The 15162-nt window shown below is 33.1% G+C and overlaps 1 protein-coding gene across 1 annotated transcript; it reads right to left on the bottom strand.

Annotated features, from left to right (window-relative positions):
* Window positions 1–457: 457 nt before the first annotated feature.
* On the bottom strand, window positions 458–11026 carry TRAM (translocating chain-associated membrane protein 1). Its single transcript, XM_085947216.1, has 8 exons — window positions 10772–11026; window positions 10422–10610; window positions 6660–6813; window positions 6233–6410; window positions 5477–5592; window positions 5049–5200; window positions 4053–4179; window positions 458–1453 (listed from the first exon to the last, which is right to left on the bottom strand). Exons 1-8 carry the CDS (start codon window positions 10907–10909, stop codon window positions 1353–1355), a joined length of 1155 nt encoding a protein of 384 aa, XP_085803342.1. The 5' UTR covers window positions 10910–11026; the 3' UTR covers window positions 458–1352.
* Window positions 11027–15162: the final 4136 nt, after the last annotated feature.

Raw genomic sequence — 15162 nt, 5'->3', positions numbered from 1 at the left:
ACCTATTTTTTAAAACAGTTTTATTCGTCTCCTGAACAATTTGGTTTTGTACTCATAGCAGGTATTGTAGATTCAACGACGCTATATTTCTTTTTTGTTTTATATTATAAAACAAATCAGTTGTACGGCCCGGTAGGAAATCTCGTTTTTAGAATGTGGCCCGGCTGCTGAAAAGGTTGGCCACCCATGATGTAGATGGAGTCTATAGATATGAAAGTTATGACAAGAAAAGGACAATAGTAAAACTTTGGATTACGAGTACCCATGTAACTTAGTGTGTTTTGCAGGGTAAGCAAATTTTTTAAATAAATTTTAGCTTGACGAACGAGTGGGGCAAAATTCGAGCTAAATTTTGTAAACAAGCCTTCTTACAAAATCTCAAATGGGAGACCACATAATAATATATACTTCTAAATAATATACATTTTTCCCAAGGTTAATCAATAAAACACAATAATATTTTGTATATAAAAGTTTATTCAAATAGAATCATACTTCAAGTTTAAAATTGACACACATTAGATACCATTTCAACTTTTCAACAATTGATATCCATCATGTTAAAACAAGATATTGAAATCCATTATGCATTTTTTTAACATATCACACATATTTAATGAAATATGCAAAATCAGTATTTGATATGATAAGTCAACACCAATAGAGCAGAGCGACCATCTTCAATCCGATCTATGATAAATAAGAGGTTTTATCAAATAAATTCTAACCATAGAGAAAAATAAATGTCCTAGTGGTATTTGAAATGCAGCAGTCAGAGTACAGTAAAAAATTAAAAACAAAATGGACAATGTTTTTAATTACTGCGCAATAATATGAATAATGGACAAAGGAGTGTAAATATATTATGATTAAATAAAAAAATATATCAATTATGATCTTCCTACATGGCTGAACATATGAAAATAAAACTATATTTATTGTTTAGATACACATTTATCTTATGACAATATTGTTTTAAAAACACGGTTTTAGGACTCGCTTCAAAGCGCTTCATCACCCACACTGAATTCTTCCATCAGACGCCCTGACATTTCACACCTTGTCGGTAGACTACATTAATTTTTACAACATTTACTAAACAAAACTTACATCATTAATAATATAATTAACACTGCATTTCATTCTTCAAATCTCAAAAGTAAAAATATTTCCGAAATGACAACGAAAAATGTAAAAAAATATATATAATATTTTCCATAGACACGAGCGAGTCGGCGACCGTCAATGAGAGCCGATGGCCGAATTGAGCGCATATTTTATTATTCAGACGAATGGGACACGACTTGGTTGCGGATTGTGCGTGTTTTGTTTTTAACAATCTGCGATGGATGTTATTTGACTTTGGGAGTAGCGGCAGGCCTCGCTCTCAGGGTTTTGTTTGTGTTTTGGTCGACTTCTGGAAGGTCAGACTCTTCTACGCTGGACCGTTTACCTGAAACAAAAAAGATAAATGATCAATTCAGTATAAAGCAAAAAAAGGAAATTACCACGTGTCATGTTAATTTATAAAACATTCGCATCTTTTCACTGGTGACACTGAAATTAATAAAAAGGCTGTTCGTGTGGGTACTCGCTCTCTTTAGTACCAACACCTCTGCAGACTCTTTGACGTCCTGGACGAAATATACCCGAATCACATTATGGACGTGACATAAACCAGAAGAGTTGGAGTGATGGCGGATGCTATCGAGCAACATACGTGACGTTCCGGTTCTTCTATTTCATTATATTATATTCGTTCCATCAAGCTTGTCATTTTTAGATTATTAGCATATGTCGATCGTTCGTTCAGTCATATTCCAAATTTCTAATCAATTGAGTTATTACCCTAGTTGATATTTGCAATCGCGTTCGCTTAAGCGAACGTGATCTTTTTGTAGTAGCTGGTATTTTATAATATATTTAATTGTTGAAACTTAAACGGACTCTTATTTTCCTTGTTGTGACATTTCTTAATGTTCTAATATCAGATCAAACGAGCTAGGTCGTTTTAGCAAGATGGCGCCCGCAAAACTATATTTTGTTTAATTTAGATTCCCGTTTATTGCATATAAAAATATTCAGATGACAACTTCGAAGTTCTATGAAGGTACAAGGAAGTATTATTTATGTTGCCATGCGACGGATGGCTTCTGGTCAACATGAGTATTCACGCCCTGTAGATTATTGTCTCTATGCTCTCTGCTTTTTTTATCTTTGGTTATCCGTCCGGATCATTCTCTTTCTCTTTAATTTTGTAATTTTGTCTCACACTAAACACATTTACAAAATTTTATTACATTACACACGTTTACTCATAAACAGAGCGTATGAGCCTCCACAGAGTGAAGTTTCAATTAAGACCCTTTTTTATGAATAATAGTTGGAGGCCGCGGACCCACAGCTTCGTATTTATACCACCTTCACCAACTTTGCCAACGTGGATGCCATTGAAAATAATAATATATCAAATATGATATGATTTTATATACTTTCACATGGGTTTTACGAGTGCATAGTTTTTGAAATTTAAGGGCTTGCGCAGGCAGAGCGCGGTCAGGCGGTCTGCGTTCCGCGTTCGGAGTTCGGCGTTCTTTGTACTGTATGGACTTCATACTGTATGGGTACACAGCCGGTGGTCAGACCGCGCCGGTCAATTGGAACGCTGGAGTTCTGGAGTTCTATGCCCGGAATTACAAAGAACGCCGTACCTCCGCTGAGCAGTCACACAACATAGAGCGAAACCACACGGGGGAGTGAGTACGCAACAGCGGTGCTTTCTCACTTCCACTCGCAGTCGGAATATAGCGGTCAAGCATTATGCAGCGCTTGTGTCAGTACAACGTTTGTAAACAAATGGAACGCTTATTGTTGACCGCCACCTGTCTGCTGTCCCTGAACGTTAGCGGTCAACGGTCGGTTGAACGCAGAACTCCGACCGCTCTCTGCCCTTAAATGTATTTTACATTTTGCATAATAGTCTGGGGGTATAGCTCAGAAGATCAAATGAATTGTGCACTTTTGGATAAAAGTATTAACTATGGCATGATAAAGGGGTCATTTTTAAGATAATGAGCCGTTTCAAATTTATCCAGGACCCCATATATACCTAAATTCTGGATAAAGAAAATTTCAATTTCCTATGATTATTGTTTGATTTTATTGATTTTAAATTTGCATATGCATTTTATGGTACTTATCCCTTACCCTTAATGGGTTCAATCAGATATAATTATAATTTTTTTTTATCAGTTAGTTCAGTCATAGACTAACGTAATTTATCCAGTCAGTTTTGTCAGTAAAAACTTGACATATTGATGAACATTATTTTGATTTGTGATCTAAATTCAGTGTATTATTGTGTTTTCTGAATGTGGATAAATTATCTGATATTGTACAGAAGTCAATCAGTGTTTTAAATATTTAAGTACCTATTTCAAAATATGTAGTTATACTGGTAAAATTGTAAATTGTTTTGGAACAGATGCATAACGACGGATTTTTTCAAAGATGACATATATTATTAAGTGCGTATGTTGCGTGTGTTGTATGAATGTTTAGGGAAATACATAATTTCAACTCACCGTTAAATTTTATATTGTCAGTGAGCTATTGAACTTTCATCGATTTAGGGTGTTGCTGTAACTAGTGTGTACCTATTCAGCAGTAGTAGTATTGGATTATCTTCTTATTGCCCAAAGTATACCTGACAAGTGTATTTTTTTCTCATATCTTCAGAGCCTACCTCTTTCCAAAAACCACAAATTTTCACCCTTCCCCACTGGTGTCTATTATTCATTATTAAGTCAATATAATGCACACACAGGTGTCAGTAAACACTGATGGAGGATATTACGTATGTATAACAACATTATGATGCTGAACGAGCAGTTTAATTCTAAGGTTGTGAATGAAGGCATGCGTTTAATAAATTGATATCTTCAGTTAGGAGCTAAAACTCGGAAAATAATAATATTATTGTAAGATCATTTGAACCTGAGAATTGACTAGAAAATCTATAGACTATGAAAATAGAATTGAATTGTAGTTACCCTTTTCTTTCTTTGGTTTTTCTTTCTTTGCCGTCTTGTTAGCCTTGGCCAGGAGGGCGGATTGTTGAGCGCTCACCTCTCTTGCCATCGCTAATTGCTGAGTTATGAAGTTGAACATCAGATAGATCTAAAATTTTATATATTTTGTAAAACAATATTTTAAAACTGAGAAATGAACCGTTTGCCAGAGTTATCTCATCCAAAATATTACAAAAAAAAAATATATATCATCAGAATACGAAATAATTGCAAATGTAATATGTACACCATGAACAATCTTAAAGATTTAGATTCACGGTAATCATCGTGAGCAATCGTCAATCATAAATAACTATTACGCACTTTGATTCAGAAACTGATTGAATCGTTTTTATGCTTGTGGTATGTAATGACCGGTTTACAATACGATTACAATTTAATACGGTTTACGATTACGATAATATTAGTTAGGTGGCCACACCGAACAAATGCCACAAACTATCATTTATATGGAGACCATCCGAAAAGTTAAACTTCAACATAACTGAGAGGTACAATAAGAGCAGTTCATTGTATAGCTTCGCAGACAGTCTGGTCAGGTAAGAATAGAAACTATTCTATTCCGGGTCCAGGGTCATTTTTATGATACACACGATTGTTTCATGTAATTTGTGTATAATATTAAGCACCAAATTTTTTTTTAGTCTAGATATTTTGATTGTTAAATCATTATGAAGAATAGCTTAGTGATAGTCAACCAAAATAGATATCCACTTAAGAAATATAGTTTGTGGAATCTAATATGATTAACATGCTATTAATTGTAAAATGGACTTCTACCGATTGAATGCGATAATTAAAATAATTTGTCATCAATCTTTCAGAAGACATAATAATATTCATAAAATCAATATGATTAGTTTGCAGAAACTACAATAGCGATACGTAAAAACGGCTATTCATCCTTAGATACTAACTTTACTAGGCTTGTTAAGAAAACTTTAACGGGTGGCGTACCTGCAATGTCCCGACAGTGATGAGTGCTGCGATTCTGACAGCAGGAGTGACGGCTCCCTCTTGGGCGAGGCCGTACCAGAAAGTGAGCACGGCCACAACCATCGTGCATAGTCTGACCACGACAAACACAACACCATTTCCTGCTCGGAATACTGCAACAGATATGTGGGATATTTAACACAAAATATTAAGGTAGCATCAAGAAATTCATATGGTTCTACTTGAGATAAAATTAACTAAACACTGTTCTACAGTTACCATTGCAGCCGCTTGTCGAATCTCAATACAATGGTAAAGGCTATGATGGTGGGTGACACAAATAGAATGAGGGAATTTTTTAAAAATTATTATCTACAGAAATTCAAAAGCTGAAATTCAATGTGCAGAAATAATAAAACACATAGAGTAAGTACTTTAACAAACATCACCTTTGGAAACACTGTCTTCTCTGTCAGCTCTGATGATGCCGTCCAACTTAGAAAGATGGACAAAGAGCTCTCCGAGAGAATGTAACACGATCAGGCACACACCAACTCGTTGGAAGCTGAAAAGATTTTGAACCAGTTGATATTACACAAGTCAAAAAGAACTGACATTGGATGTCATTTTTAAATAATAACAGTAATATTATGATGGATCCCAGACAATCGCACAAAACCCAGTCCAAGGCAGAGCGGTATGACAACTCAACCAAAGTACAATGTGATCTAATATGTACTATTTATAAAGCCCACAAAGTGTGACAGGGCAGAAACAGTGTACACAGTTTACATCGCTAAAGGTTTGGTTAAGCGGTGACACCATTTGCCTGTTTTGATATTGATCCAACTGATCTGAAATTTTCACTAATTGGTTATTCATTGTCAGTTTACAGATAGGAATGTAAAAAAACTGTAGATCTACTTTCCGAGATAATGAAAGGTTATGAGAATTTGCTTTTTCTGTATATTGAGTAATGCTCGTAAAACCCTCACGAATACTATGGTAGTAGACAATTTTAGCTGTGCAGTGTGTGTGAACGAGATAGGAAATGAGGAAAATAGAAACACTGAAACCTTGGAACCAAATATACATGTTATTATGCCAAATTTTCAACGTTCGCTAAGTCAATATCGTCCCTATCAGCTACGATAGTCGACCAATTTAGTGGATGTCAATAGTACTAAGTAAAAATTACTTCTTACTTGAAAGTGTAAGCTGCGAAGGTGAAAGCGAATCCAGCGATAGCTTGCTGAATGCGCGGCGACCAATCTTCTCGCTTTATCCTCTGGAAGTATAACTCGGGGAGGGCGTGGAGCCAGTACGAAGCCTGAACCACCCACCACAACTTCAGCAAGAAGCTCATTGGATGATCAGGGTATCCTGGAAATCATTATAATTATTCAAATTTTTTCATGATTTTTCTCTATGTGAAATTATAAATTTAACACAATCACTGCTGAACTTTTAATTACCACATTTAAATAACAATTATATCTAATGGCCAAGTACTCCAAACGCGCCAGTCGCAGTGTTAGCACTAAATGAGTTAAATATAGACATTGTTGTTGTTGCAGTGGAAAAGCATTTAAATATTATGGTGTACACATTTATTGAAGTCAATATAGGTACCTTCCCAGAGAAGCGACAAGTTGAAGAGGAATCCTTCACGTAAGATGGCATCTCCGCCCCACGAAACGGTCATCAAATGGAAGATCATCAGCTGGCCGGATTCATTTAGCGAGCTCAGTCTAGATTTTGATAGGTGGAATCGCTTGGAAATTTTCTGAAATAACATTAAACGAAATTTCATTATTTGAAATGTTATTATGAAGTGCAAATAAACATTCATAATCAAGCGTGAGGCACTCAACCTTACAAATTACTCACATACTTGCTCGTCCTTCCCCATGTGTGAATGATTACATTACTTATACAGTGTGTTATCTACATATTATTGTTATATAACTTGACAACAAATAAATTATTCATCGAGAACTGCATCGTATGTCTGTTGTCAATAATGAGTAATGTTACTAAACTTCAACGCATCCGGTTAAGCAGTATAGTACCTCAACATCCTAACCGTTCATAAATTCCAACGATATCGAAGTAACAAAATAATACTGAGTTTTAATAATGACAAATCTGTACAGATGTGCCAAAGCATACAAATGAGAGGCATGTTTACATGGTTAGAATGCAAGTAAACAAAATGTTGATTATTAGTTGGCGAGTTTCCTCCACAACTGAGGTATGATTTTTCATGACAGTGGCAATTGAACTGAAGTGTTTATTTAAGTACTTAATAGGATTTTTTTAATATCCTGATTTTTCGTCTCGCTAATTAAAACATAATAAAATATGATTTTCTTGGGACAAATATTCATTGGAATGTTTTATTTTTATAGTGAAATCATAGAGTTTGTAAGTCATGTAATTTTGTTATTATATTTACAATCAGACTTGTGAAAATTTATGCTGGGGAGCACGCCGTCTTGCTAGGGATGGCCCTTCCGACAAATCTGAAAGATGTCTCGTGGAATAAATTTTTAATTGTAAGGCATTGTAAGACAGTATTTTACGGTTTAGTGGCCCGAGTTCAGTAAATCAAAAATTAAAAGTAGTAAGTAAGTATTATATACTTAAATAGTTTAATGTTATTACAATATTGTCGATAGAAAAATATACAATTACTGCTTTTATTTCTATAATATATTGCAGTGTAGGCTGGATTCGAAATAATTACAAGATAAAAAGAACTTTTTATGTACCACGTTTTTAAATTCTATTGAATCATATAAAGTTGACAATTCTATGTATTAATAAATACTTTTTTTTAAATTTTTTTGATGAATTATCCCATCAACTTGAAAGAAAATGATCAAATGCGTAATAAAGAGAGCAATTATAAGAAATTTTCAAACATTTATTAATTGAATAACATATATGATGATTTTTAAAACTTGTACTTGATATGAAGTAAAAAACAAGAGTTAATTCTTTTTTCAAAATCGTCGAACGGCGTTACTCAAAAGTGCAAGCATTGAATTCGATCGAAGCGCCACCTTGCGGATTTTTTCCGAACTAACTTTCCATACAAAACAGAATTAACTGAAAATGAATTCAATTCTGCTTAAAGATCACTAAAAGTATTAAAAGAATGCATTATCATCGTGTTCTGGTATATTCTAAAAGTTTCAAATGTCTAGCTAGTCGGGAAGTTATTTAAAAATCGATTGCAAGATTTGTACTGGACAAACGAGAAAACGAGCTAATAAAAACGTGGCAATAAATAGTGCGCATTTAACTTTGTCAGTCATACTTATTTGTTTTCATTGAACTAACAATACAAATTGCAGATGGTACTGGTTAGTTTTTAAGATTCGATTAAACCCTACCTAAACCAGACCATAATAGTTTAGGTATGCTATGGGCGATCTGACAAAAATAGTGCACACTTTTGCAGTTATACCTACTTATTTGTTTTCGTTGAATTAAGAATCCATATTATTTATTACAGATGGTGTTGGTTAGTTTAAAGCCTATAGGTATAGCCTATATATAAAAAATATTCTTCATTTAAAAATATCTAAAAATATTTATTTATTTAAAAAAAGACATGTTGAGCACATAACAAATTATTAATTCAGGATGTTCACAACATGACATTTAGAATAAAAAGTACGTAAAACAATTAGAGAAAAAACAAGGTAGAGAAAAAAACAAAGCAAAAAATAAAGAAATTAAATAAAAAAACAACATTAATTCAAAAAAAATACAAATTAAACAATAAAATAGAATTTAAAAAACAGAATAAAGAAGAAAGTTAGTTGTAAAATATTTGTTTGAGAAGCTGTCAAAAGGAAAATAATTATAAACTTTAAAATAAAAATGTCGAAGATTTTTTTCTGAACACGCTCTAAAACAAGCTTATAGGAAACCTCGTAAGGTTTCCAGATAATAGACCCATACTCAAAAATACTCCGTACTAATGACACATAGTGTGTACGTAAATTGGTTGGATTCTTGAATGGCTTGGCTAGTCTCATGACGAATCCTAGAAGCTTGCTCGCATGCAATGCCGTAGAAATGATGTGTGAGCGAAATGATAAACGTGAGTTAAACTATATGCCTTTGATCTTTATTTTCTGATTGATGCTTCATTAATCTCTTTGACATATTATTATAATTGAATATAATTGGATATCTTGATTTCGAAAACCTAATAGGTACGCACACATTTGTCAGTATTAAATTCGAGTTTATTTTTTTTCGACCAAATTTCAAGTAAATTGAGATTATTTTGTAATATGTGACAATCTATTTCACTGTGAATTAATGGCATAAATTTAATAAACAAATATATTCCGACTATTATCTACTATGGCTTGAATTAAGCAGGATTTAATTGAATTTTAGAAATGAAAAGACACTATCTACCTGATGGCCGAGCGGCTTAAGTGTCAGCCTATAACGTTGTGGGTCTGGCAAATACACATAGTGTTTTTCAATTTATGTTTTGAGTCAGAGTATGGACCTAATAGGTTGAGCAAGTGGCTATCATCCATTTCTCGTAAAAACATCTGTTAATAGAACCTCCACTCTGTGGGGGCCCATATCATCGTCTTAGGATCTATCATGGCAAAGTAGTAGTAGTATCTAAAAATTGTAGTCTTAGTTCAATAAAAACAAATACGTTTGACTGACAAAGTTTAGTGTGCACTACTTATTTATGTTGGATCCAAACAGCCAGAAGGGTGGACCTTCGCCACTGATATTTTTTGACATAGTTTTTAAACAATTTTTGATTTTGATAATTAAACAAAAGTATTTAAGTAGTATTCATATTTAGGCATTATATTTTAGTCATTAGACGTTTACTAAAAGTGAAAAGGTGATTCGAAAGCAGAAGTACAAAATATTCCAATAAATATTTTGTCCCATTACGATAATAAAATCAAGAAACCACAGTTAGGTAGTTTGAATTTAGTAGATGAAATATCAAGATCATAATATACCTATTAGGTATATCATTAATTTCTACAACAGTATATTTGCCTCACCAGGGGATTATGGATTATTTTGTAACTAGTGGAGAGTTTTAACACGGCAGTTATGTTTTTCTTTTCTTATGCGGGTGAGATAAAATATTTAATAATTTGGAGATTGTTAGTGTTCAGAGAAATAACACTGAGTGTCTAATCCGACTAATCCAATAATTGAAAATTGAAAGTAGTTAAAATCCCTAAATAAAATTTAAAGATGCAGTTGCATTTTGTGGATGGGAAACAGGTTTAATTAATTATTTAGACAGATGGAATATTAACTTCATACGAGTTTCAAATAATGCGGGTGACAGATAATCAGGAAGACATTCAAAATAGTACTCACATCTAAGAAGTATTCCTGCAATATGGCATGCATAACAATGCACACCAACGAGTAGAAAAACACAGCACAGGAATCTTTCCATCCCGCTTCATAAAGGTAAGCTTCTCCTCTAGGGTTCTCCTGACTCGGGTCTGCTCCGCTCACATTGTGATGAAGGGTGATGAAGAGACTGGCGATGGGATTTGTCGCCTGAAAAGATTTGACATATGACTTGTAAAAAAAATGACATCTCGATCGGTATGAACCGTTTCCCATTTATAACATCACTGACATTGACAAATACTATAATACGCTCAATGTTTACTTCACACAATTTGACGTGGCTTTCAATATGCTCCGTCGACACTCACCTGTACCATCAATCCGATGAGAAACAGCATAGCGATACAAGATACAATATCTGCATGATTTTGAATAACAAATTCGTGGCTAAGGATCGGTGGATTCTTCGTAGCCGCTTTGCGGCCCATCCCAGGTTTCATTACCATTATGAAAACTTAACCACACGATCCCGTTCTATAGATAAATCGCAATATTTAAGCGATCGACTGCAGACCGCGAAAGAACACAAGAAGTGAAACAAGACGGATACGCGTCGAAAGACTAAAGACCCGGCAAACAGCAGTTTTGCAATTTGTGATTCTGACACGGCGCCACGACTCAAATCTCGTTTAACTTCAAACTAAAAATGTTAAAGACGTACGTCACAATTCAATGCAGTACTACGTGACACTTTCACCGACAATTCTTTTGAAAAGTATGTCGATTCTCAATATTTATGTTGTGTTGGCAACTAACGAGTCAAATTTCGTCTTCATTAAATACATAATAATTTCTCTCAATGTATATTTTAACACTCAAAATCTAAATTAAAAGGAAATAAAAATAGCTTCGATATCATTACATATATTTTGAGGGTCGCTGATGTTTACGTTTAACTCATAATCATTACTAATTTATTTTAAAAAAATGCGCGGTATATTTAAAATTTATGAATTTCGACCATTCTTCAGAATAATATTATAACAGGTTAAAAAAAAAAATATATCAAATCAGATATACATACTTAGTAGGAATTCGAGCGCACGCAACAAATAATATTGTTCTAGGCTACACGAGTAAAAATCAAATTTTAACTCATAACCAAAGATAAAAAAATCATTTAAAAACATTCCAAGTATTTCAACTCCGATACTTTGAGAGTGACTGAAAGGAAATCACTATGCAAAAATTGTACACACAAATATCGACATAATTAGGTAGTAGACATGTTTCGGTTGATTGTTAGCGGTGTCGATAAATTACTTTGGCATGTATCCTGTGGGTCTGCTTTTTCATATTATGGTATTATATCATTCCTGGTATTAATTTATATTCTAATTAAATATGCCTTTGCCAAGTCGTCACTGTAGGATTGGTTTGTCGAATAGACCAAATGTCAAATGTTCAGGAGACGAAAAACAAATTGCATTATCCTATATTAAAATACATGGAAATATTTAAAATGTTGTTTTTACAGCATATGAATGATGTATTCATTACAATGTAATTTAAAGAAAATGATGGTTCTGGTCCATTTAGATACAAAAAATTATTATGCATTAAAAGGTCGATTTCGACAAAAACTGATATTCAACAAACCAATCCTATAGCGACGACGTGTTGTTTTTATATGAAGATTTCCATTAGCCATTAATTTTAAGATACGAAAGACGACTATGTCCGATCCTAATAAGATCATATGGGCCTCCAGAGTGGAGGTTTGTATTAACAGATTTTGTTTTTACGAGAAATAAATGGATGTCAGCCACTTCAGATGTCTACAAAAAAAATCGTATGAGTTCATTATTTTTTTTTGCTTCCGTGTAGGGTAGAGTGAGGTCAACCGGGCAGGGTAGGTTAACTGGTCATTTAAAATAATATGAGAATTTTAAAGAACACTGTATTTTTAGTTTGGCTATTGGATCACAGGATGGCGTTATGTTCTCAAACCATAGCAGAAAACAGTGTGTCATTAGTCATTCATTACCCATAGACTACTAGCAGAGCCAGCTGCCTCGCTAGACCTTGTAGGTCGCTTAGCGTCCCATTCTAATAGATATTTCTATAGTATTTTAATCAAATCATAAAAAGTCTAATCACTATGAAACCCATTGACTTGGTACGCTAGTTGCTTTATGTTGTGGGTAGTTTGATAGTCATAGTTTTTTTTCATTAGAATGGATTTTAATTGACAAGATAGACTTCTTTTTCATACATTTTGATTATTACAGTACAAATAATACGTTTTGTTTATTCAATGGAGGAATGTCCAATTAGATTGAAAAAAATGACAAAAAATATTTCTTGTAAACGGTCTATTAAGGTAATTACCAATCTGAAGGGGTGGGTCAATATACTTTGTTTAGGAGCAAAAATTGTATTTCATTTTAAATTCCAACATGTTTAATTTATTATTTAACAAATTTTCGGGGTTTCACTGATTTGTAGGTTGTTACTGCCAATGTAAATTTTGGGTCATTTGCGTAGTCATTTGGTTATTCGGGATTTCATTCAGGTCAGATCAGGATGTCGTTCAACACCACCACAGGCTGCTGGGCCTAGTAGAACAGGTGGTAATCACCTATTGCTACCACTGACATTTTAATACAATCTATTTGTAGGTAAGTATATAAATCTTTCGTTAAAGCATGTGCATTTAAATATGATATATTATACATCTCAATCATTTGAATATAATGCAATACCTAAATTTGATTATCAGAAATCTCTATCCAATATAACGTGAATTAATGTCTCACATGTTCCATTTAGGTAAAAGAAGATTATCCGTGTAAAAAAAAAGATAAATTTAAACATTGTATTACTTCATTGTCTATAACAAAAACAACTGCTTGCAGCTATAAAATAATATTAAAAAAATCATATTTCAACCAACCATAAACGTTACCCGGTTCATGACATTCATATTGAAACAAATTTTGATAAAGCAAATCATATGACCGAAAGGAATACAATCAACTTGGAGAGGCCTTCATCTAGTAGTGGGTTGATGATGATAATAGCGTTATAAAAAGATAGGGTATATAACACCGATTTCATATGATCAAGCGGAGTAAACTTAGGTCGGGATAACCTTCATCCAGCAGTGGATTGATCCTGGTTTGATGATGATGATAATATGAATACGTAAATATAACATCAGCAATTTTGATAAACATAGAAATTCATGACTGACGGGAATACAATCAACTTAGAGAGGCCTTCATCCAGCAGTGGATTGATTCAGGCTCATGATGATAATGGCATTATAAATAGATAGGTAGATATATAATATCACCGATTATGATAAATATAACAATTCATGTGACATTGTTAACCCGGAATCTTTGAGGCCATTCAAAAGCTGGAGCAAGAAAATATCTTACAAAACAGAAGATAGTCAAATTTACCATTTTGACATTAACTCTTGAAAAAAACAGACTAGAAGAAGAGACAAAGGTGCGTCAAGCAAGTAAGAAGAATACAGTATTGACTGTTGAAAAGAAGAAAAAAAGAATCCCAAAACGTGATGTCATTTACAAGCAGCAGCTCATCAGGCGATGACTCCGTAAACATTAGTTATGCCGAATCCGATGACTCCTACACCCTTCAAGAATCTGAAGAGGATAGTGAAAACCTAGAGATTGGGGTAAACAAATTTAATGATATGAAGCCAGGAAACTATGTTATGACGTATGTATGGTAACACCTAATAGATCTCGCCACTTTGTAGCAGAAATTCAACATCTATTTCATGCAGGTTACAATGTTAAGTTTTTGCAGATAAAAAATCCACTCTCTAAAGCACTATGGTTTGAAGTAAACAATGAAGATGTTGGATATGTCCTCGTTGAGGATATTGTTAAGTTACTACTGCCCTCAAAAAATGTAGCCAAAACATTTATATAAAGCAGGGTTATTATCATTTGAAGTGAAGGAATTAAATAGATTTAATTTTTATTAACATTACCTATATTACTATAATAATAATAAAATATATAGGTATATTTCAACAGTAGCTGTATTTTTATTCAAAAATACTCACTAAAATTCACTGTAAGTACTATGTAACATAATGGATTATCTAAATATCGGACGTGCTCAGCGTGGGTCAAAATGGAACTTTTTTTCTATTTTCAAAGCATGATCCTGGACATACCTTAAACGTTGTAGATAATCTATTTATATAATTTTGAAGCCTTATTATCCTTTATATTTATTTTAACATTTTGATGACTACATGAAGTATTTTTATTACATAAAATAGTATTCTTTTAAACCTCTCGCTCTAATGTTTTAGAATATAGTCATATTTCAGTACATAAATCTGTAGTGGTATTAAGATTTTTTACATTCATTAATTTTTAAACGCATTTATAAAACCATCAGTATAATTTATATCAACATTATTATAGTGAAATATTTACGATAAAAAATTATATTGATAATCTCTGTGATCCCAAATTTGACAAGAATTAGGCAATTTATAATTCAAAAAATGGGCAAGATTAACACATTTGAAGATAATTCAAAAGATACTCATTATAAGCTATGTCTTTGACCATTCAAGTGTGATAAACATCCTACGAATAATGATTGCTTTATAATAATTATTGACCTAAGAATAAGGTAGTGTTTTTTTGAAATACGCCATTTCTTTTGGCATTCTCCAGTGGTTAAGCTACAACATACTGCCGTA

This window comes from Rhyacophila brunnea, unplaced genomic scaffold (genome assembly GCF_057557595.1).
Source record: "Rhyacophila brunnea isolate RB1 unplaced genomic scaffold, BYU_Rbru_1.0 scaffold_2, whole genome shotgun sequence".
NCBI classification, from domain to species: Eukaryota; Metazoa; Arthropoda; class Insecta; order Trichoptera; family Rhyacophilidae; genus Rhyacophila; species Rhyacophila brunnea.
Note: the sequence above shows the minus strand (reverse complement) of the source record. Positions and strands in the feature narration are given on the sequence as shown.

Coding starts and splice junctions, on each gene's coding strand:
- TRAM (XM_085947216.1), bottom strand. CDS start 10,909: ATGGTAATGAAACCTGGGATGGGCCGCAAAGCGGCTACGAAGAATCCA. Junction 6,814..10,421: donor TGCAGGAATACTTCTTAGAT/GTGAGTACTATT, acceptor ATGTTATTTCAG/AAAATTTCCAAGCGATTCCA. Junction 5,201..5,476: donor AGAAGACAGTGTTTCCAAAG/GTGATGTTTGTT, acceptor TATCTGTTGCAG/TATTCCGAGCAGGAAATGGT.